The 20,874-nt window shown below is 47.5% G+C and overlaps 2 protein-coding genes and 1 long non-coding RNA gene across 3 annotated transcripts; 2 read left to right on the top strand and 1 right to left on the bottom strand.

Annotated features, from left to right (window-relative positions):
- Window positions 1-1,451: 1,451 nt before the first annotated feature.
- LOC6497693 (homeobox protein goosecoid) lies at window positions 1,452-11,928 on the bottom strand. The gene is made up of 3 exons (XM_044716377.1): window positions 11,087-11,928; window positions 9,920-10,287; window positions 1,452-2,289 (listed from the first exon to the last, which is right to left on the bottom strand). Exons 1-3 carry the CDS (start codon window positions 11,715-11,717, stop codon window positions 2,026-2,028), a joined length of 1,263 nt encoding a protein of 420 aa, XP_044572312.1. The 5' UTR covers window positions 11,718-11,928; the 3' UTR covers window positions 1,452-2,025.
- On the top strand, window positions 6,192-6,660 carry LOC116654972. The gene is made up of 3 exons (XR_004310135.1): window positions 6,192-6,393; window positions 6,443-6,509; window positions 6,571-6,660. It is a non-coding gene; the product is annotated as an uncharacterized LOC116654972 (long non-coding RNA).
- Window positions 11,929-19,984: 8,056 nt separating the features above from the next.
- Window positions 19,985-20,674, top strand: LOC6497842. Its single transcript, XM_001961519.4, has one exon. It carries the CDS (start codon window positions 20,078-20,080, stop codon window positions 20,516-20,518), a length of 441 nt encoding a protein of 146 aa, XP_001961555.1. The 5' UTR covers window positions 19,985-20,077; the 3' UTR covers window positions 20,519-20,674.
- Window positions 20,675-20,874: the final 200 nt, after the last annotated feature.

Raw genomic sequence — 20,874 nt, 5'->3', positions numbered from 1 at the left:
TGTATATTTTTCATTTAAATATGTTGAACCCGCGTTAGGATGGTTCATGGTATAAGGCTGGAATGTTAGCTTTGGATGGGAAAATATGCCATTTTTGTATAAACATTGAAAAGTTTGGTTTCTTTGAAGCCATTTTAGACCGCCATGAAAATAAAATAGTCAGATTTATTTTCTATACAAATATGGGGTCTAGAGCCAGCTTTAAACGCTCTGTTGTGAGAGCTAAAATGGTGGATTTTTATTTTAAAAACAGGAAAAATTACATTTACTGTGCGGCTGTGTGTGTAAATATGAGGGGGCGGGCAGGGCCGGTATGTAGGAAGTGTATATTAAATTTCGTGTTGATACAGAGCAGAAACGGAAAAAAAAATTATGGAAAGCGTGTTCTAGAAAAACAAAGGAAACATGAGAAGGCACGGGTGAGAGTGGAAAAAATCAGAAAAATTAATAGATTGCAAATATTTGTAGATTTTTACACGAACTATTAACGGGCGGCAAACAAATAAAAAACCAGAAGCCAGGATCCAGATTCTGGCTGGGATTTTGTGGTAACACGAGATCTTATCGCAATAGGAACGGAATGGGCTGGTGCTGGCTGGGACCTATTCAAATAGAAATCCGGGCGATGACAGGGCACAAAATGGCGACTCCGACTGCAGACTACTGAGGACTAGAGACTACAGACGACGAGAAGCCACCAGCCACCCGGGTCAAGATGGAATAAAATTTGAATTTGAATTTCGGCCATCGATACGAGTCGGTGATGTCTCTCACCTGAGTGACCCCAGCTTCCTGTGCTGGCCTTTGCCTGCCGAACGAAAATAACAAGATGGAAACTTGGCCAGGAGAGAAAAACACAAAGATAAAATGGGAGGACAACACAAACAGAGCAGTCACAGGACACTGGCGCTGGGCTAATTTGTCTGTCAAATTTTGGGACCTGAACAAGTCAACCGTAGATCATTGATGCCAGCAAATGAATTATGATTAAATTCAAAAAATTATAAAAATTATATTTTAAAGGTACTGACACTTTTCTGCAATTAAATCCTGGCAATCTACGCTATTTTTGCCCAACAATTCAAAGGAATGAAACAAAAATGGCGAGTAGTTTCCATGCAGATACAAAGATACATAGATACATCTGCCACAGAACAAGACAAAACACATTTTCCTCTCCCCATCTCATCCGGCTCTCATCCTCCGGTCCAGGTCCGGTCCTTTGTGTGCTGGTCCGTGCCGATGTGCGAATTGATTGGAGCCGAAGCCTTCAAAGTGTCCATCGAAGCTGCTAACAGCCTGACCGCCACCCCTGGCGCCCCTGACGCCCCTAGTCCCCGCCCCGGATCTCCTGTTACCTGGCCGATGCCAGGTGTGAAGATTTCGGCAGGGTCTTCCCAATTTTCACCTCCGGAATGAAACACACTGGGTTCTTCTGAGAGTTTTGGCGATTTTGCTTTTATTTTGTTTGCAATAAGTTAGTTTAACATTAGAATTATCCTTGGAAATGACACTTATCCTTGCCTAAGTACTGTTTATAGCGTGTATTTGTTATGAATGTTTCAAGTATTGAAGTTTACTGGCCATTATGTGCCTTTGGGGAACAGAACAGGGCGATACACGTTTAAATACAAGTGGTGACTGTACAGATTTTACTAAATATATAATATAATATACTTGGCTAATCTTACTCTTACTCATGATTCTAATGTCCCAGCCCGGGGGCTGGGGGTCGCTTAAAACTTAATAACAGAAAATGCCTACAAACGGGACTTAGCCTTCTTTTTATTTACAAACAAACGAAACTGCTTCGGGCCAACTTCGAGCATCTTTTCTCAAAACTTAAAAGTGCGGCGCCCTTGGAGGATACTGGAAGCGCCATGGCTCCGCTAACAAATTGGGAATAATTTAGGTTCGAGTTAGTCCACTTGGCGAAATAATACATCTATGGGGCCTAGTATTTTTACAGCTTAGGATCGAATCTATGTACACCTGGAGGTCTGGGATCTGGGGTCTGGAGTCTAATTAGGCCACCTCCAGATCGGAGGACTCGTCGGCGTCGCTGTAGCCGTTCGGATCGCTTTTTATGTGCACTAGCTGGGGGCTGTAGTGATCGGATCCGGGGCACTTCACGACGGCAGCACTGCTCCCTGCGGGGGTTCCGGAGCTGGTGTTGTTGCCGCTGCCGTTGGTGGTGCTGCCGCACTGCTCCTCCTGCAGCTTCCGCAGGCGCTCCTGCTCCTCCCGCTTCTGCTTGCGCCACTTGGCCCGTCGGTTCTTGAACCACACCTGGAAACATAGAGATGATGTGTGTTTTAGAATAGGTTTTATATTTAAATAGAGAGCTAGGGATTCTTAATATTAGGTGGATTAAGGATATCATCATTGGAAGTATATAATCGTCAGGGAGCTTTCCTTCTTGTTTCCTATTTGCCCGCCAGAACTTGGAAGATACACATTTTTCCACCTGGACTCTTAGAAGTGGGGCGGGCGTGCGGCTGTCTAGGTTACCTTTGAGCGCCGGGCTTCGCAAACACTTTCATCCGTTTTTCCCGGGAAATTTCTTCTCTCGCCCCTCCGTCCTCCTTTCTCCCTGGGATTTCCAGTCATAAATATTTTAAGCACTGTTTTCGCCTCTCGCCGCGGTTCCGTTCTCCGGCTTCTTGCCTCCATCTTGAAGTTTATCTTACGGGCTAGTTGCCAGGGAGCCCCTGCCTCCCCCATTTTAAGGTCTAATTAGAGGGTGTATTGTAATTGTAATTAATTTCGAGCCAATGGGAGAGGGGCGAGGGCTAAGCTAGGAAAAATTGGGGAAATCTTTGAAGAGATAACTCCATTTCTGGCTCGAGTGTGTTACCATTTTTGATCCCCTTTTGCTATTAGCCACTCCCCCTGATGTCCTTTCCCGCCCCCACTGCCACCACCCACCGACACAGTACTTACCTAATTAACCCCAGAGGCGGCTGTGCAGGGACTCGGGGGTTACACAGCAGCAGCATAGGGTTAAGCAGCAAGGTGCGGATGAACTCCTGAACTCGTCCTTTCGACTGTCTTGTCACTAGCCCCACAGCAACCCCACACGCCCATCACCCCTCCATCCGAGGGCGGAGTCTCATCTCGCTCCGGCTCACTCTGTTTGCCCAATCCGAGAGTGCAAAGCCGAATTTGCAACCCCTGTGTTATTTATTTATCCGTCTGTGATTATTTGCTGAATAAATAGTGCTGGGGGGATGCAGGGCGAGCTCTTGGGAAGCAGGCCAGTAAAAAGTTTAATTAGAACAATTAAAAGGCCGGGACGGGACGGGACTGCTGCTGGAAAAGTTGGGTTTTCCCATTGTTATCATTGTGTTGGAAAAAGTTTCGTTTTCCGGCCACTCGGGGCGGGAGAGATGTTTATGCAGCAAATCGACTGAATTTGTTAAAATAACAAGTCGCGGGAAACCGAGGCAGGAGTGGAGCTTCGAAGGAAATTCCCTAAGACTTGTTTAGCATAAAAGGATGTCCTTAAAGACCTGCACTTTAATGTCAGACAAAGGAGCATGTCCTGTACACGGTACCTGGTAATCTTGACAACCTTTGAACTTTTCAGTTGCCATTGTCACCCAAATGTCAGCCAGTATTTTTATTGCGGCCCCCGTCCTTTTAGCCTAATTAGATTTTTGATGTCATAGGCATCCGGGCGCAGCACAAATTTTAAATATTTATTTTCATAATTTTCATAATTTTATGAGCTTAAGTTGTTAAAACAACACGCCTTTTTCCAAAATCGCTAGTGCGGGGCGTGGCAGGCAATGAATTTGAGTTAGTCAGCTTAATTGTGTCAACACACCGAGTGTGTTGCAGGCCGACCTGCCCCATAATTGCCTATGCAACAGATTTAATCCACAAATTCAAAAACAAAACGAAAAAATTAATATTTTTCCGCCGGCCGTTGGATGGTTTTTGTGGCCTGATTGGCTTTTTTGGTCGCGGTGGTCTGCTTATTAAAGTTTCATATTTTAATTAAATGTTGGCTAGCGAACCGCATTGAACTCTAATCCGGAATCCGGTGCTCGGAACTACACGGCCCGCAGGATGTGTGTGCGTGTGTGCGAGGCAAAAAACGTGCGCGCTCTGCTAATCCCGTAATTTGTACGGCCAACATTCGAACCAGACCGTAGCCTTCCTTCCTTCCGGCTCCCTCGAAATCTGACTATCGCACAACAATTTGGCCATAACCGCGGGCGCGTTTTCCCGACTTCGGCCAGCCCGTTTGCTCGGAAAAATCGCAGTGAAAATTTTGCGAAATTAAATAAACAAAGGCGGGAAAGCGCCGGACCGGAGGTGGGCAGCTGGGTGTTGGGAATGCGATTTTGTATGTTGATTGGTGGCGTTTTTCGGGGCATCCAAAGAAAATATTGCCCCAAAATGGCGACTCTGCAGACCCCGCCGTGGAAATGAATAAAAAGATTTCCCAAAAAAGTGCTCTAACTTGGTTGGACTACAAAAATCATATGCAACTGTTAGCAAGTTAGTAGTTTCTAATAGATAGTAATACTCTTACGTACAGTATCCTTCCCTGGATAGTGTTAAACAAAGACCTCTTTTTTTCCCCAGTGTAGTCCTGTGCAAGCACTTTTTTGGCAAAAGACTGCACTTGACATGCATGGGCCTTGCTTCCGAGGCGAGTGATCTCCGAGGCCCTGCACCGCCCACCGCAAATATTGCCATAGATTTTTCATCCAGGAGCGCATAAATCGCTGATACCGCTGAAAATCAGAGGTGGAGTGTGCGTTGGTGGTGCAGTGCCAGTGGTCCTGCAGAGGGGGGCTGGGCGGCACACATTGGAATCGTGCATGAAATCCATTGAACAAACATACCCTCGGCAGTTGATTTTTAATTAACTACAAAAGCGCTTTACGCTGCGCCCCCTCTGGCTCCCTCTGGCTGCCCTTTAACCCTCCGCCGCTGACAGTGGGGGCGTCCAGGGCGTGTGTTATTTTTGGGTTTTTTGGTTCTGCGGTCGGTCTGCTGACTGAGTGCTTGGATTACCAAAAATGTTTGGCGTTGCAGGCACGTAGCTGCAGTGATATGATAACTTTGCGCTTCGTTAATCGCACCACCTGCTCACTGTGATTTTTCCCCCCCGCCCCGCCGTCTATGGCGACTAATTTCCCTTGTTTTTCCGGCTCGTCGAAGGCAGAGGAAAAAAATGGCTGCCGTCAATAAAAAAAATCAAATCAAATTTCCGAAACGGTGCGGGGGAGGTCCTGGACCAGCGAAAGGGCTGGGACTGACGCTCCTACAGGCAAACGCAAAATGGCGGCCGTTTTTGCCAGGTTCTCTAATTAGTCGAAATTGGCAGCGCAAGTCGGTCGGAAACTTCGTCACCAGGAAGGGGATATGCCAGCCCACTCCTAGCCCCCGTTTGCAACCCTTAGCCGGCCCCCTTTCTCTAAAAATTGTTGACGCAGTTTCCATCGTGTTGGATTAAAACCGCGCAGGCATGAAAATTGATCGGTAACTTGCTGGGTAACCCTTGCTGGGTTCTACAATTTAAGAAACAAAGCTTAAGGTAAACGGGGTGTTTATTGGGTTTCCGATACCTTTCAGGTGGGAATATTATTTTATTATTTTTGATTTTGTCTAGTATTTGAATTCACGCGCCCTCTAAAACTTTCAAAACTTTACGATAGACTGTTGATCTATGATCTTTCAAGTGTTACAATTTCGAATGCACAGTGATTTATGATTTCACTTTGAAAATAAAAAAATAGATTTTTAGTTTTTTAAATCTAAAGATTTAAAACTTAAAATCAATTAAAAGCCTTTTTGAAAACTATTCGATACTCTGCAATCGATGTATCGATCACAGGTGATGGAGCTTAATCCCTTTGCTCCACTTTCTCTCTCTAAAAAGTAAGAAGAAGAATGGGAGCTAGGCACTGGTAAGAAGAGGAGTGAAATTTAAATGTTAAAATATCCATTATTTTGGCTTATTGTCGTTCGTGGGTAGGTCTGAACCCGTATTAACGTAAATAGGATACCCTATTGTCACTATAATTAGATAAAAGAAAAGCAGGTAATGAATTAAACGAGCAATATTCCGAATTCCTTTAGTTTTTTTCTCCCTTTCTCTCCTTTTTTTCTTCTTTTTTGATGTGAAAGTCAAAATAATGTATATTTCTAACATTTTTTATTCTAGAAAGTAATTGAGGACCAATAATAAAAGCATGGCTATCCGATTGCGAAAGAAAATCGTTATATGAAGCCCCTTTTAGGCCAAATAGGAATATGTGTCGAAGCGACGGAGAGGTCCCCGAGTTGGCCATTTTCGAATTGTGCATGTATTAGTGATGGGGCGAATGGCGGAGAACAGTACGACATGGATATGATGGATATTAGAAGCTCCATGTAAGTTTGATGTCAAAAAAAATATTATTATTAATTATTATAATATCAGTTACAGCGTAATCATTTTTGTAGAGGTAATTTGGAGTACAGTATGGAGAATATATGAAAATTGTTATGTAAGTCCTTGTTAAAAAGGAGCTAAATTACATTACGTAGTACTGATTTAACTTTATTTAGTGGCTGGTACTAAAATACACCGTCTGAAAGACAGCCCAATATTTTTGAAATTAAATAATGTGATGAGGAGTACAGTACATCCCAAATATATTATTTTGATGAAATGGAAAGTTTCATGTAAGTGCTCTTTGTTTTATGATTAAAAAATTATTTTATCTACTTTTTTTACTACCAAATATCATAAACATGATAATATTTATGATTTATTATTATTATATTGTTGTAAACAGACACCTTGAATCCTTTTTTTTAAGTGAGCTTTCAAAAAACAAAAAAATTGACAGGATTGGATGAGTATTTCTTGGTTTTTGGAAAAAAAGTAAAATAATTTTGGGCATAAAAACTGTAATTTTAAAAAAAAAAAGGATTTCGTTAACGCTAATCGCTGACACGGGACGACCTTTTAAAGGCTTAGAGAGGACGTGTACCTGTCTACGCGTTCGACCGCCCACTCTTAGCCCAGTCTTCTCCTTACATTAGGTTTTTTGTGTAAATTTATGCAGCTTGAAGGCAATTTGCTACCCCAGCGATAATATTTGTCTTCGGTTACACGGTTCGACAGCCAAAACTGTAAAGCAAACATGGGCGGAGAGTCTGTCCCCCGGTGAGGCCCTCGCCCGGGGTAAAAAACGCACTTTGCTGCCACAAAGTTCCCGGGAGAATCGAAAATTCGCCTTCTCGAAACTCAAGTGTTTCAACAATGGAAAATTATGAAAAATTATATCAACAGCTATTGGTGGTGGCGGCGTGAAGTTTGCGCCGAAAAGTGGCTGTCACCCAGGGGGTGGCTGAGTGGTTGAGGCAGTGGGTGGCTCATAGCCCCGGGTGAAATTAATGAAAATCTGCTGATTCCAGCTCATTGCCGTTTTTAATTCAATTTCGAGGCTAAGCAAACATCAGACAGGAATAATAAAAACAACAATACGAAAGGATGTTTTAGTTAATTGCCACGCAGGTGGCCCTGGAAGTGGAGGCATTAGAAGGGAAGCCTCTCAATTGTGCAACATAAAAGCGGCGAGCGGGATGATCCTCGGGAATTGGGAGTCAGGGTGACAAGCCTTTTCAGGTCCTGGTCAAAACAAAAGGACAAAGTCGGGGAAAACACGAGATCAGTTCACAATGGACTTACGAGTGAGATGAGTGGGCACATTCTTCTGGTCCCTACCGTCTTCTCTACTGCCTTCACGTCTTCAGATCTTCAGAAAGGGGTGATGGTAAGGTAACATCAATATTTGTAGAGATGAGACCGCCCGAGTAAGAAGGAGCGGAGCACAAATTATGCCGAGCTGATGATTACTAATTTCTTGGCGACGACCAAAGATAAATATTTGAACTGCCCTCCAGACATTCTTGTGGGTCTCCCCTTCAGCCTACCAGCCTATCGTCCCGCTGCATCCCGCTCCATCTGGCTGATCGGAAAACGAAATCACCTCGATCACTTGAGCTGCGGGATTAGGCGTATTTGACTTGCACGCACCACAGAGGGCGAATTCCAGACGGGCGGAGAGATCGGCTCTGTTTGCTCTGCAGGTATGGCTGGGCTACCGTTTTACCCAAACTGGTCGATCTGGTCGATCTGGCCGATCCCACCCGGCTGGAGTGGCTAGAGTGTCTAAATAAAAATAATAATTGCAAATGATAAAGTCAAAATAAACAGATCATCCGGGCCCTGGATGGGAACCGAACGCTTTCAGGGGCATGTGGATTACCGGAGAAGTAGAGGCCTCTGCGCCATCCACCATTTAATTAAAACCCAAGCCCAGAGCTGCCAATCCGATGAGCAATCTTGGCCAGAGTTGGTTCTTTCTGGTTCCCCGTTTTCTCTTTTGTTATTGCTGCTGTTTGTCTTGGGCAAGATTTTCAATAATTATTGCCACTTATGGATCGGCTGGGGTCTTAGAGCGGCTCCTCTCTGGGGGGCGGGGGAGAGGGTCTCGAGTGGGGGCTCTTGGCATGCAAATATGCTAAACAGTAGCAGTCACAAAAGCTGGTCTCTGAGCTGGAAGCCAAGCCAAGGGAGCTCAAGTTGATTATGCTTAACTCAATGACGAGTGATGACGAGGCGAAAGATTTGCTGGGGATTTCAGTGGCAGTGGTAGTAGTGGCAGTGGCAGTGGCAGTGGCTCTTTCTCTATTTCCGACCATTTGTCCGAGCAGTCTCTTTCCTCATCCACTTGGCTTGTCAGAGACAAGTTTGAAGTCTCTCTTTGTATGTTTGTATGTTAATTAGTCCCCCAGTGAGCCAGCAGATCTGGCAGTGGCTGTACGCCCTTTCCAATTAGTTAAAATGCCTTCGATTGATTCCCCGAAATCACATATTTTTGGTTAATCCGCTTAGCAGGCGTGTTCTGGGCCTCGGGCTAAGTTTGTCGCCTAATCAGAACACCGATACCGACTCAGAGTGTCAACTTTTCCCCGGGTTATGCAACCCCGCCCCCAGCACGTCCTAATGGCTAGTGATGTTAATGGGTAAGTTGTCTTAAGCCGATGCCTAAACAGAACCCCGCCCATGTCAACAAATGTCGCACTTGTCCGCCTTCCTTGGAATGGTTAGGGTGCAGGTTCAAGGGGTTGAGTCTCAACTCGGCTAGATTAAACATTCGGCCGGTTGACAAACATATTGTCGGGAAACAACAACACCGGAGTCTCGTGATAGCGTCACTAATCCCCATAAAAGACGCTTTCCAATGCCCAAAAGCTGCGATCACACCCTCTGATTTCGAACACAAATTGGGAACAAATTAAATTGTCAACTTTTGTCGTCACTCCCCCCGCCCAGCGGTGACCTCTCGATTTGTTTGTTTGTTGTTGGGTTTCCTCGACACTAATGGACTTTGAATCCAAATTGTCGAGATTCCTCCGTTTCAGACTCAGAGCGATTTGGGCTGGATTCAAGGGGATGTTTGTCCCGGGGCCGGCCCCGGGGTGGGATTTGCGAGGAGAGGCGGAGTATGTATTTACATTACCAATGATACGAACCACCGAGCATCTGAATCAGAATGAGAATCAGGCAAATAACCATCCTGCGGTTGTATCCCAAGTCCCATTACCCAAATTAAGTGAATCACTCGGATTCCCATTGTTTTGCTTCGCCGAGGAGGCAGATGAAGCCGGCAAACTGCTCGCCACTGACATCTAAATAAACAGCGGGAAGTTCTCAAGGGGAGAGATGAGCTGCAGATGCCGGGACTAGAGGACTAGATGGGGTCTGCACTCAATTGGTTTCACGCGGGGAATCAAAGCGAGCGTGAAATTGGAGGAACTTAAGGGCAGAGGTCAGCAGCGAGAGTGTTCTTAATTTAATAAACGAGATGCCTTAAAACTATTAACTTCGAGCTTCGAAACTCACCTCGACGCGCTCCTCCTTGAGGTCGACCTTCAGGGCCAGCTGCTCCCGCAGCACCACGTCCGGGTAGTGGGTCTTGTCGAACGTGGCCTCCAGCTGCTCCAGCTGCTCCTCCGTAAAGATCGTGCGGTGGCGGCGCTTTCTCTTCGGCGGCGGCCCGTGGCCGAGGTGTCCCAGGTGGTGCTGGCCGGGTCCGTGGTGGTGGCCGCCCAGGTGGGGGTGGTGCGGGTGTGCGTGGGGGTGGTGAGGGTGGTGTCCGTGACCCGCCAGTCCTGCGGCCGCCCCGCTCACATGCGCCTGCATCTGAGCCGCCGCCACGTGGGCCACCGCTGCCGCGTGCATGTAGTTTGGATAAAAGTTGGGATACGCGACTGCAAGCGAGAAAGTAAGCAATTTTTGTAATAAGGAAGGCAACTTGGGTAAGGGAGCCTGGGTAAGGGGCATCCCGAATAAATCCTTCATAATGCTCATGCAAGGTGGAAAACGAAACTGCCGCCATTTTGGCATCCGAGTCAGGAGTGGAACTTTTTTATTTAAAATTCACATGCATAAAATAATTCCCGCTTCTGGGGAGACCCTTGGTGATTAAAAAAGTCTATTGGCTGAAATCCAGCCGCACTCATATGAGCGGCTTCCACTTCCGGAAAAAAAGCTTTTAATATTCATGTCCTGCGGGGAGCCTTTGAATGAATTTAAGAGGTTTTCTGCATAAATCTCCGCCTGAAAGCCACGCTTGAATCAACACAAGTCGACGAACCTTCCAGTGAAGCCACCACCACCGCCACCACGGGCTCTTCTATCACTTTCCCCACTCCCATCTGCGACCTTAGACCCCAAATGCAAATCCTCTCACCACAAAATCGAATGCGAGTAGAAGGGCACTGCAGAATCATCTTTTCCGGATCATTGCCTAATTATGAATAATGCCATTCAGGACTCTGGGAGGATGAGATGCGGATGAGGGACTTTAAAGTACATGGGTGGTGGGGTGATTCGATGAACTCTAAACTTTAGACTCTAAAGTCTTCCTAAGGTGTTCGGATTAAAGACATATGTTCGAGTCTTAAGGAGTCTTAAGAGCTTTCAGAGAGAGGCAGCACCTAACTAAGGCTTTTTTAGGATGTCCTGTAGCCCATAGCCCATAATTAAAACAATCTATCCGAAACTTACCCAGAAAGTCGGAGGGCGAAGCCGCGAATCCGCTGGCCGCTGCCGCCGCCAAGTGACCCAGGTGCAAGCCGGGATGCTGCAGCATGGCAGGAACCCTCTGCGGTCGGATCGGACTGGCGGCGGCACTGGAGCTGGAGTTGGAGTTGGGCGAGGCGGGTGAGTCGGCTCCGTTGCGCTTCAGGCCCAGGCTGATTCCGTTGGCGGGCAGTCCGTTCTGGTGGCTGTGGCCGCTGCTGCAGTTGTGGCTGCTCCGTCCCGCGGAGGACCCGGCCTGCCTCGAGCCCAGGATGCTGTCAATGGTGAACAGAGATGCCGCTGCCGCCGAGGCAGCTCCTCCCCTGCGCTCCTCCTCGAGGATTGTGGCTCCCGACTGACTGCCGTCGTCGGAGGAGGGCGTCTGGGACTGGGATTGCTGGTGGGCGTGCTGCTGCTGCTGCTGGAGGACCGACTGCAGTCGCTGACCCAGGTAGCCGCACTGCTGCGAGTTGAGGAGCATGGCGGTGGTCAGATGGTAGGCGGCCGAGTTGCCGGGAGATCGGGACATCTGGCGGGGCGGCTGCTGCTGCTCCCCGAGATCGCTGGGGCAGCGCTTGAGCGTGAAGCCCGCCGGCGGGGAGCTGGTCTCGACCATCTGGGCCAGCAGGGAGTTCGAGGGCGGGGGCGTGGGCGGCGGCGAGGGGCTGGGCGTGCTAACGACGGTGATTTTGAACTTCGCCTTGGACGACGGTATGTCTGGGGTGGTGCTCGGGGTGGTGGTGGTGCTGTTCTGGCCGCCACCTCCTCCTCCGCTGGGGGCGCCGCCTGCCAGCGTCGCTGGGGTCCACAGTGAGGACAGAATCTTGAAGGCTTATGCTTTTTAACTTTGGTCGGAAAGAGTGTCACTTGGGTTTGTTTTTGTTTTCGTTTTTATTTCTTCGGCGAGGCAGTCTTAAAATCTGATTATTCGAACTTTCGAGCTTATCAACACGTTGGTGGCCTGCACTTTGTAATTCTCACAGGTCTTCTGTTACCGGAACCCTTCCTGTCCGCCCGAGCTGCGAAACTGTTATGAGAGTGTGTCGCACGACAAGTTGTCGAGTCGTCGTCAGGCCAGGTACAGATACAGATACAGATACAGTGCCTCACAGATACAGACGCAGGCCGCGCACTGACGGATACATCGCACGCCGCTCTCTGCCTCGTCCGGCAGACATTTTTGGTCCGCAGCCAATGGCAGTCGAGGGTAGCCACGCCTCCGACACTACCATGTTCTTCCAGCGCTCTCTGCCCAGCTGCTCTCTCTCGCTCTTGCGCGCAGCTCCCACTCTCCCCGTCTCGTTCTGCGGCTCTTGGGATGTTTGTTGGTGGTTGATGGCCGATGGAGGTGTCGCCCCATGCTGCTTGCCCCGGTTTAGCGTTGCCAGGAGGTCCGGGATAAGATGGCGCTTCGGAGATAGTGCCACCCACCCCCCTCTTTGTTCTTCGCCGGATCCCGTTCTTTTGCCGCCCGCCACTCCTTCCGCCGTCCTTCCCCGCCACTGACAGTTATTTATACAGATAAAGTCATCACTGATGGACCCTGCGGCCCGGGAGCGAGCGAGACGGAAGCCACTGGGCCAGGAGATACCGCTTGGGTCGGGAAGGTCGGGAAGGCCGGAGAGAGATGCAACAGCAGGCTGTCTCTGTTCCCACCCACCTACCAGCGCAAAAAATGCCTCCCCCCGTAATGGAGCTGTTCTCCAGTCGCTCTGCTCTCTGTCGCCTCTGCCGGCGTCGTATCTTAAGAAGATAATGACTAAATTAATGCTTTTATGTTTTTGGCAACACATAAACATCATTATGCGCTCAATCCGCCCACGGGATGCGCTCTTCCCTCTCCACAGCCCTTCTCTCCCCGGGGCCAAAGGTTAATGGAGGCCAGTACATAAGATGCCAACTTCCGAGGACATGGCCAAGCTGCTCCGATATATTCACGCATCTGTTGACGCTCGCCGGGCCATTGTTCCGCCTCGTGCGGGTGCATACGAAAATATTTTAATCTAAAGTTTCCACATCAAACATGCCCAAGTGCAAAATCCCCAATGGCCTCCGGCCAGCCTCTCGCTCAGCCACTCCCCCGAAATGCAGGAAAACAAAAGCTAAGCTTCGACTAATGATAAATGCAACTCTTCCAATCCACACACACAGCATGGAAGGTTGGGAGAGTGAATGAAGTGAAAAGTCCCCCATGTCACCTACACACGGGGCTGGTAGGAGGACGAACAAAGGACACTGACAAAAAACTCATGATTTTGGGGTTAAAGTATCTAAAGCTATACACTATAGAGTCATAGCTATGAAGTTGTCACCCCTATTACAGCTTGAAATAGTAAATGAGGTGAAATGTCACCTACACAGGAGCTAGTGGGACAAAAAACTGGAGGAGTAATCATAATTTTAGGCTTAAAGTATTTAAAACTCTCCACTACGAAGTATTAACTATGAAGTTGTCACCCCCACAGCAGTTTGAACAAGTCAATGAGGTGAAATGTCACCTAGACAGGAGCTAGGGGGAGGCCACCGCCTAGAACTAGAGCAGTAATCATAATATTAGGCTTGAAATATCTAAAACTCTCCACTACAGAGTTAGAACTATGAGGTTGGAAGCCCCACAGCAGCTTGAACAAGTCAATGAGGTGAAAAGTGACCACCAGGAGGTCACCTACATAGGAGCTAGAACTGGACAAGTACTCATAATATCAGCCAGAAAGTAACTCAAACTACCTACCATGACGTTATAGCTATGCATTTTGTTTCTGTGCAATATTTGGGGACAGGAGCAGGACCCGAGGGTGAAAAGCTTACATAAATGTAGAAACTGGAGAGTGCTGGAGTCCTGCACACTCCTGTGTGTGAGTATGTATCCAACTAATTACGGGGGATTGAAGGACTGCCGCATGCACGTCCACTCGCAGGATGAAGGGATGAGGTCCGATGACGTCTGATGACGATGTGGCCAAATGCTTTTAGAAATTATTGAATAATTAAGCAGGCCGAGAGCAGCCAGGGCCAGGACACTCTGCGTCCTTTTGTTTTTCCAATCCCCTCCACACTACTCCTTCCCCCCCTTGGCCAACCTCTCTATTTACATTTTCTCTGAACTTCTTACATGGACGAGACTCCCGACGGGAAAAGTAAATGGAGAGCTAGGAGAGAAGTCCTGGGAGGAAGTCCTGGAACATGCAGTACTGGGAGTGCGCTCGCTAAGCTCAAAAGTTCAGCACTGCCTTCTATTTCTGGTGTTTTTTTTTGGTTATTCCATCTAAAATGATTTGTTCGGCGCTCTGGGCTTTTTGTTTTAGTTCGCAGATTGAATTTTAAATACGAAAATAATTTGGACGCTAAGTATTTGGGCTACCTTCACTCCTGGCCCGCTCCCCGATTGGCTGCGCAAAAAAGTTCAATTGGCAAAGGACTAAGCAAACATTGTGGAATAAAAGGTTTTTCTACTTTTCCATTTGAGCGCTGGGAATTGGGAAATCGGAGGGGAGGTGGAGGGCGGAGGAGGACGTAAGGACGTGAGGAAGGAAACCATCAGAGTCCTCCTTTTTCCGATACTTTTTCTTGACTGCTGATGGTTTTTATTTTGATTTCGTGTTGCCATTTCTCTTTCAGAGCCCGCGGCAGAATTTTCCAGTTGTGCAAAATTAGAAAAGTTTCCTACGCTTTCTCCTCCTTTCTTCCTCCTCTGGCCACCCACATCCCCATCCCCATCCCATCCTGCCGCTTCCTAGAAGTAGGAAAACAAGGAGCAGAACAGCGAGAAATGGTGAAAGTGGGAGGGCGTGTGCTCTGGGTATTTGTCTTGTTAAAAATTTAAGCGAATTTCCTCGAGAAGCCAAATCGAAATCAGCATCAGCAGCAGAATCCGCACCAGAATCGGAATCAGATTCAGGAGCTAAATCCTGAAGATGAGGATTTGAAACTGCCGGCGATGGCGATGGCGATGGCTGAGGCGTCCGTCGCCTGCTGCTGACATTGATATGTTAATGAACACCGGAGCTCGACATCGGAATTGGCCTCTAATCCCCGCCAGCAGCAACCCCTGGAACCTGAATGGTTCAGCAACGGGATCACTCTCTCTATGAGCTATAACATGCCATGCCATACCATACCATATACATATAAGGCAACACCGGTTTCCCTGAGCAGTCAATTAAATGTTTAATCCAAATATCGTTTTATGCGTCGCACAGTTGGCTTCATTTGGTTTTTGAGTCTGATCTGAGCCAGTCCAGGCTACACGGAGAGAAGTTCAAAGTGGCCATGGTAGTATTATAGAGGATATATTATTAAATAGGATGTATTAGTTCTGGATTTAGAGTAGAGAGTTGTACAAGACTAGAGAAGACTAACCTAGGGAAGGTTTCAAACATTATATTGTATAAGCTTTGATAGAACTACCTCAGTTTTTTCTCAGTGCACTGATTGAAAGCAATGGCGGCCGCATCAAGGGATCAGTCAGCTCAGGGATCAGGATAAGTTTAATCTTGCTTTATGCGTAAGCGTGCAAATTGCTTCGATTACGCATGGTGGGAAAGGGAGGACGATGGCGGATCGGCGGGAACAAGAGAGAGAGAGAGGGAGAAAGGAGCAAGGACGCAGGATACTTTATATGGAGACAAAAGGTGCAATAAAACCCAGGGCCCGTGCGGATGAATGAGCGAGGCAGGGCGTGAGTCGAAACCCAAAATGGTCGACGATCGCCAGGGGAGTGAGTCCAGAGCCAGAGCCAGGGCCAGAGCGAGAGGGCTGCAGGATAATGAATTAATAGCAGCTGTCCTTGCAGGGTTTCGGTTCCCATTTGCGTAAACAAGGCCACACTTTGGTCAGGACCTTCTATTCTATTGCTGCTATTTGGGTTTGGGCTTTTGGGGAACTCCCGGATTGTCCCGGTACACTACCCGGCAGGATAATAGTAAGTCCTGGTAGTTACTATTCCAAGCAAACAGTGCCTCAGGGAGTTGTATTTTAGAACTGTTGCTGTAAACTAGCTATTACATCATTTATTATGTTATTTAAGAGCTATTTACCTTCTCAATTATTCCAAAAAAACGATATAAAGACGGGAAATATAATGGAAATTGAAGCACTTTCCCTCTTACGGCCAGCATACACTTCGTGTTGATTCGAAGCGTAATTAAAAATGTAAATTATGAGGCCTAGGGATATTGTGAAGGCATGTGGGTGGAAGAAGCACTCGGAAGGAGCGGAGACGGTTCGACAAATATTTGGCGTAGCATCCGTAGAGCGGAAAAAGGCAATCCCATTCGCAGCAACTTTTGTTCTTTGCCACAAATTACTTCAACTCAATTAATTAGCCGAGTTTCTTTCCGAGCCCCTTTTGACCTTCTCGGTCTCGGGTCGTTGTTTGCCTTAACTCTTTCTTGGCAAATCTGGAAAATTAAAATGTGGCCAGAATCCGTCTCCAGCTCCATCTCCCGTTTGTGTTTTAGGTTTTTTGCGCGGGTTCTCGATGCTCCCGTCACCTTAGACAAAGCCAAACAAATTGGCAAACAAACAAATCCCGGAGAGGAAATGGAAACAAACCAATGAAAGGATGCAAAGGTGAAAAAAGTAGTCCCAAAGAATAGAATGGGCACTGGAAGAAAGAAGGTGTTGTAACTAGGTAGTACTCCTATAGGACTATAGAACTGAGAGTATGGAAGCTATATCTCTAACTATAGAACCTTAGACTGCAAAGTAATACTATCTACAGATCCTTAAGAAGCTTCAATGATAACTCTAGACTCGCTAGCAGACTTGCAGTTGAAAATCACGGCTTAGATTCTTCTCTAAGGACATCGACTCCTATGATTCTCTGGCTCTTTCAAATATAATCCTTATAACTATCTAGTTATTAACATTTCTCCAAGTGCATCTGCAGACTGGCAAGCCTCCTGCTCTCGAGCTGTGTGGCTTGTTTGTTTTCCTCCATGTCGCTCTGGCCACTCTTCAGTCTCAGCCTCAATCTCGTAGGTTTTCTTGTTATCCTGGGCTCCCCGAGAGTGTGTACATATTTGCCGTGTTGTCTCGGGGCCCGAGCCCAAAAAACAAAAAACAACAAAGCTGCTGGCGTTGGTCCTGGCAGGGCTCTGTTCGGGGTCCCCGGACTGGATCCTGATCGCTCGGTTGATCGTTTCCCGGCCGCTTTTCAATTGACCGTTCCAAATCGCAACAAGGCTCAGCCGGGATTAGCCCTGTTGTATGGCAACAGAGTGAGTGAAATGGAAAACAGTCCCCCCGACCCCTCGGCGATCTCTGTCCTGGGCCCATTTTTTCAGTTTCGGGCTTACAAGAACTGCTTTCTCTTGCGCCTTTCACCTTCAGTTGTTCCTTTTTTTGCGCCTTTGTTTTTGCGGTAATCGGTGATGCGCATTTGATTGCTCTGATCCCGGCTGGCATCCTTCGGCGCATTGTAGTCCGGCAACAGCCAGGACCTGCAATTAATTCCGTTGTTCGTGTGTAAGTCCTCGGAAAATCGTTATTTGCGCATTTTCCATTTCCTGCCGGACTAATTGCGAGTGAAATCTGTTAAGACTAAATTGAGATATCGGGCATCTGATCGGGTGTTCCATCTCCACGTCTGAATGGAAAGGGTGTGAAGTGGCGGGCCACTTGAAAAATCTCGTTATCCTGTCAGCGGCAGGACTGCTTGGCACTCCAAGTCCCAAGCTGCGAAAACTGCCAGTCATTTGTGAGTCGGCCCGAAAGTGGGGGCGACGGGTGCAAAGTGGAGTGCTTCGGCAGCTGCAGCTCCCGTATCGCTTACACTTGGAAATCAGATGAAAGGACACTGCAAGGAGTAGCTATAAGTCTCGTATTTTTTAATATTCCTTCTCGAGGTAGTATTAGAACCCATTGCCTTGAAAGACGTACTTCCCTGGGCACACATGAATGAAAAGAGCAGCCCTTTTATTGTTCGAGAACTTATTTTCTTCCTAATTCCTCGCCCACAACCTCGGGAGTGGGAAAAGCGACAGGGAGCGGATCAAGAGCGGCTATTGTTGGGCAGGCCATCTAGAGTTTTTATCCTCGAGTCCCGCCTGCCAGAAAGCACTAAGCCCGAGCCACTCAAACGCCTCGGCGGGACTCAATTGTTTTCGAGATCAATTTGCAACTTAATTGAAATCCATTTAAAGTAATGAGAGTTACTAACTTGTTCTCGACCCTATCCCTTCGGTCCGTGCACCCTTTCTACCCTTTTCGGTGGTCACGGGCTTAGTCTCCTGATCCCGTGCTCAAGAATTAGGATCCCACGCGGTATTGGGAGAGTATTGTGTTCTGGTACCTGACGAGGCGGTCCTCCCGTCCTCGAGTCTGAAGGATTGCTGCTGATTGTCCTGTTGTCCTGCGGCCAGCCATCTATTTGCGGGCCGTGAAAATGCAAATGGTCCTTAATGTAGCTTAAGCGAAAAGCAATTTCTGGGCTCCCCGAGGCGAGGAATGGAGGTGTCCCAAAGGGAACTAGTTTCGGAGGCAGAAAGTAAAAATATGTTATGTTAGATTCTTTGGAAGATGTATCTTTTATCAAAAAGATAGCATATCCATGAGGAAGGGGAACCTGAACTAGCTCCACTGGCTCGGAACCTGCTCCCCACTAGTCGGGGGAGTCCCCCACTTCCAAAAGTAATCTTTTCAACTGTGCGTGGAAAAAATGAGAGATATTTTGGCAAAAAACGGCTGGGCCAGTCCATTAAAAGGGAATAAGTGCGTGCAAATCCCAGCCGCAGGATGTTTTTCGTATCAGAACGCATATTACTTCATCGGAAATGAAAAGCTTCCTGCCTCCCCACTCTCCAGCCCGCAAGTTGCCAAAGTAAACATGTGTGAAGTGGCACGCGGATGTGGCAGGGGATGTGGCAAGGGGATGATGGACATCTATATCCATATCCATATCCATAACCATAACCACGCGCCATTTTCGCTATAGACTAAAACCGCAATACAAACACACCGGAAAGGGCCACCGGAGAGGGAGACGGCAGACAGGACACTGCAGGAGAGCGAGAGAAACCTGGGAGAATGCCTGCTCCTGCGGACCACATTTGAATTGATCTTCTCGTAAATCTCTAAATTGTTTTATGAACATATTGGGCAGGAAGGTGTAAACCTAATTTTCCTTTATTTGCTGCCGGGCAGGTAAAGTGGCACTGGGCCACTGAGTCCTGTTCCTGTTCTTGTTCCTATTCCTATTCCTATGCCAGGACTCATTGTTCCGGCCCAGCAGGACGCACTCGTCCTGCGCAGATATATCATGTCCGGCCTTTGTTTGGCCGCCTTGTGCTGAGCCTCATTTAAATCGTACCGCTGGCCAATTTGCATTCGCACCACAGCCAAATTGATCCGCCCTAATCCCAGCTTCAGCTCGAGTTCCAGATCGCAGGCCGGCCTTTGAACTCTTTCTCGGATCCTTCGGGAGCGCTCTGCCGAAGTTATAAGCACGGGATTTTAATTTGAAAGAAAAACACTTGGCCCAGGCCTCCGCTCCTTTTTCCTCTGCCTTTTCGTAGGCTTCTGGCCGGGATCCGGCTTGGCTTGGCTCTGGATCCGGCTTGGCTTCTGCCTCATCTCCGGCTTTCGGCTTTGCGCTTGCCCTTTGACCGGGACGATCCAGATTGAAGTCAGTTCGCTGTTGGCCTTAGCCAGGGCTATCATTGGTTATTGGAATTAGTATTTGAACTTATCTAAATTTAGTGTGGGGTTTAATCTGCAAAATAAGGCTTTCAGAGGACATTTAATCATAGTTTTAATCGCAGGAAAGTAAATCAAAGTAGGCCCTGGTTAGTATGCTACTTATATTTTCTTAAGTGTGGCGCCACCTATGAGTCGTTTTTGACTCTTAGTGGCAGCTCTTCTCCCATCAGCTGTTTTCTTTATTCGTCTGGCAACTCGGTGTCTTTGGAAACTGCCAACTCGGTGGAGTTGCGACAGTTAGCATCGCTCAGAAGGCCATTGTTTGTTTGTTGTTCCATGGGAGGTGGTCTAGTCCTTGAAGGAGGACAGGTCCAGGAGGAAATGGCTAGAAGGCGGGGCAGGAGCAGAAGCGAGCAGCGTCGTCGTCGCCGGAGAAGGAGGAGCAAGCCCAGCCCAGCGGGCAAAGCCAAGCCACCGAAGAACCAAGAGGACTGCTCCCAAGTCTGGATGAACACCTACAGGAGTCTGGTCGAGTGGCACCGCAACCAGGTCCTAAGGCTGTGTCCTGCCAGTAAGCCCGAAGAGGAGGAGGAGGAGGCGGAGGAGGTTGTGACATCTTCCCACTTGGACTACGTGTATGAGAGCTCCTCCTCTGAGGATGAGTCCGAGCCCATTGACGAGGAGTACCTCAAGTTTCTGGAGGTCACCATCAAGCACCAGGAGAAGCTCAGACAACAAAAAGAAGATGGCTCCGTTTCGAGAAGCTTTTTAGATTAGGAGGAAAATGATTATTTTAAAACTGGACTTGAATTTTAATTTTCTAAGAATATTATGTTAAGAATAATGACTACTTTTTGTAATTGATTAGGCATTTATTCAAATCCAAACAATTATATATACATTTTAAGGAAACTAATGGTTTCTTGATCAATATATACTTTGTAATGTTTAGTTCCATAAGACCATCTTGTAGTGCTCTACTTGGATTGTATCAGACTTCTTAATGGTCCATAGTGACTAAGGCTCTTCCCTCGCACTTTAAAACCCACATTTGCGTAGGCTTAGGAAACCGTATTCCGTGGAACTTTCTTCACCCTGTTCCCCACTAATGAAGTGCTGCAGGAATGGGCTTT

This window comes from Drosophila ananassae, chromosome 3R (assembly GCF_017639315.1).
Source record: "Drosophila ananassae strain 14024-0371.13 chromosome 3R, ASM1763931v2, whole genome shotgun sequence".
NCBI lineage: Eukaryota > Metazoa > Arthropoda > Insecta > Diptera > Drosophilidae > Drosophila > Drosophila ananassae.
Note: the sequence above shows the minus strand (reverse complement) of the source record. Positions and strands in the feature narration are given on the sequence as shown.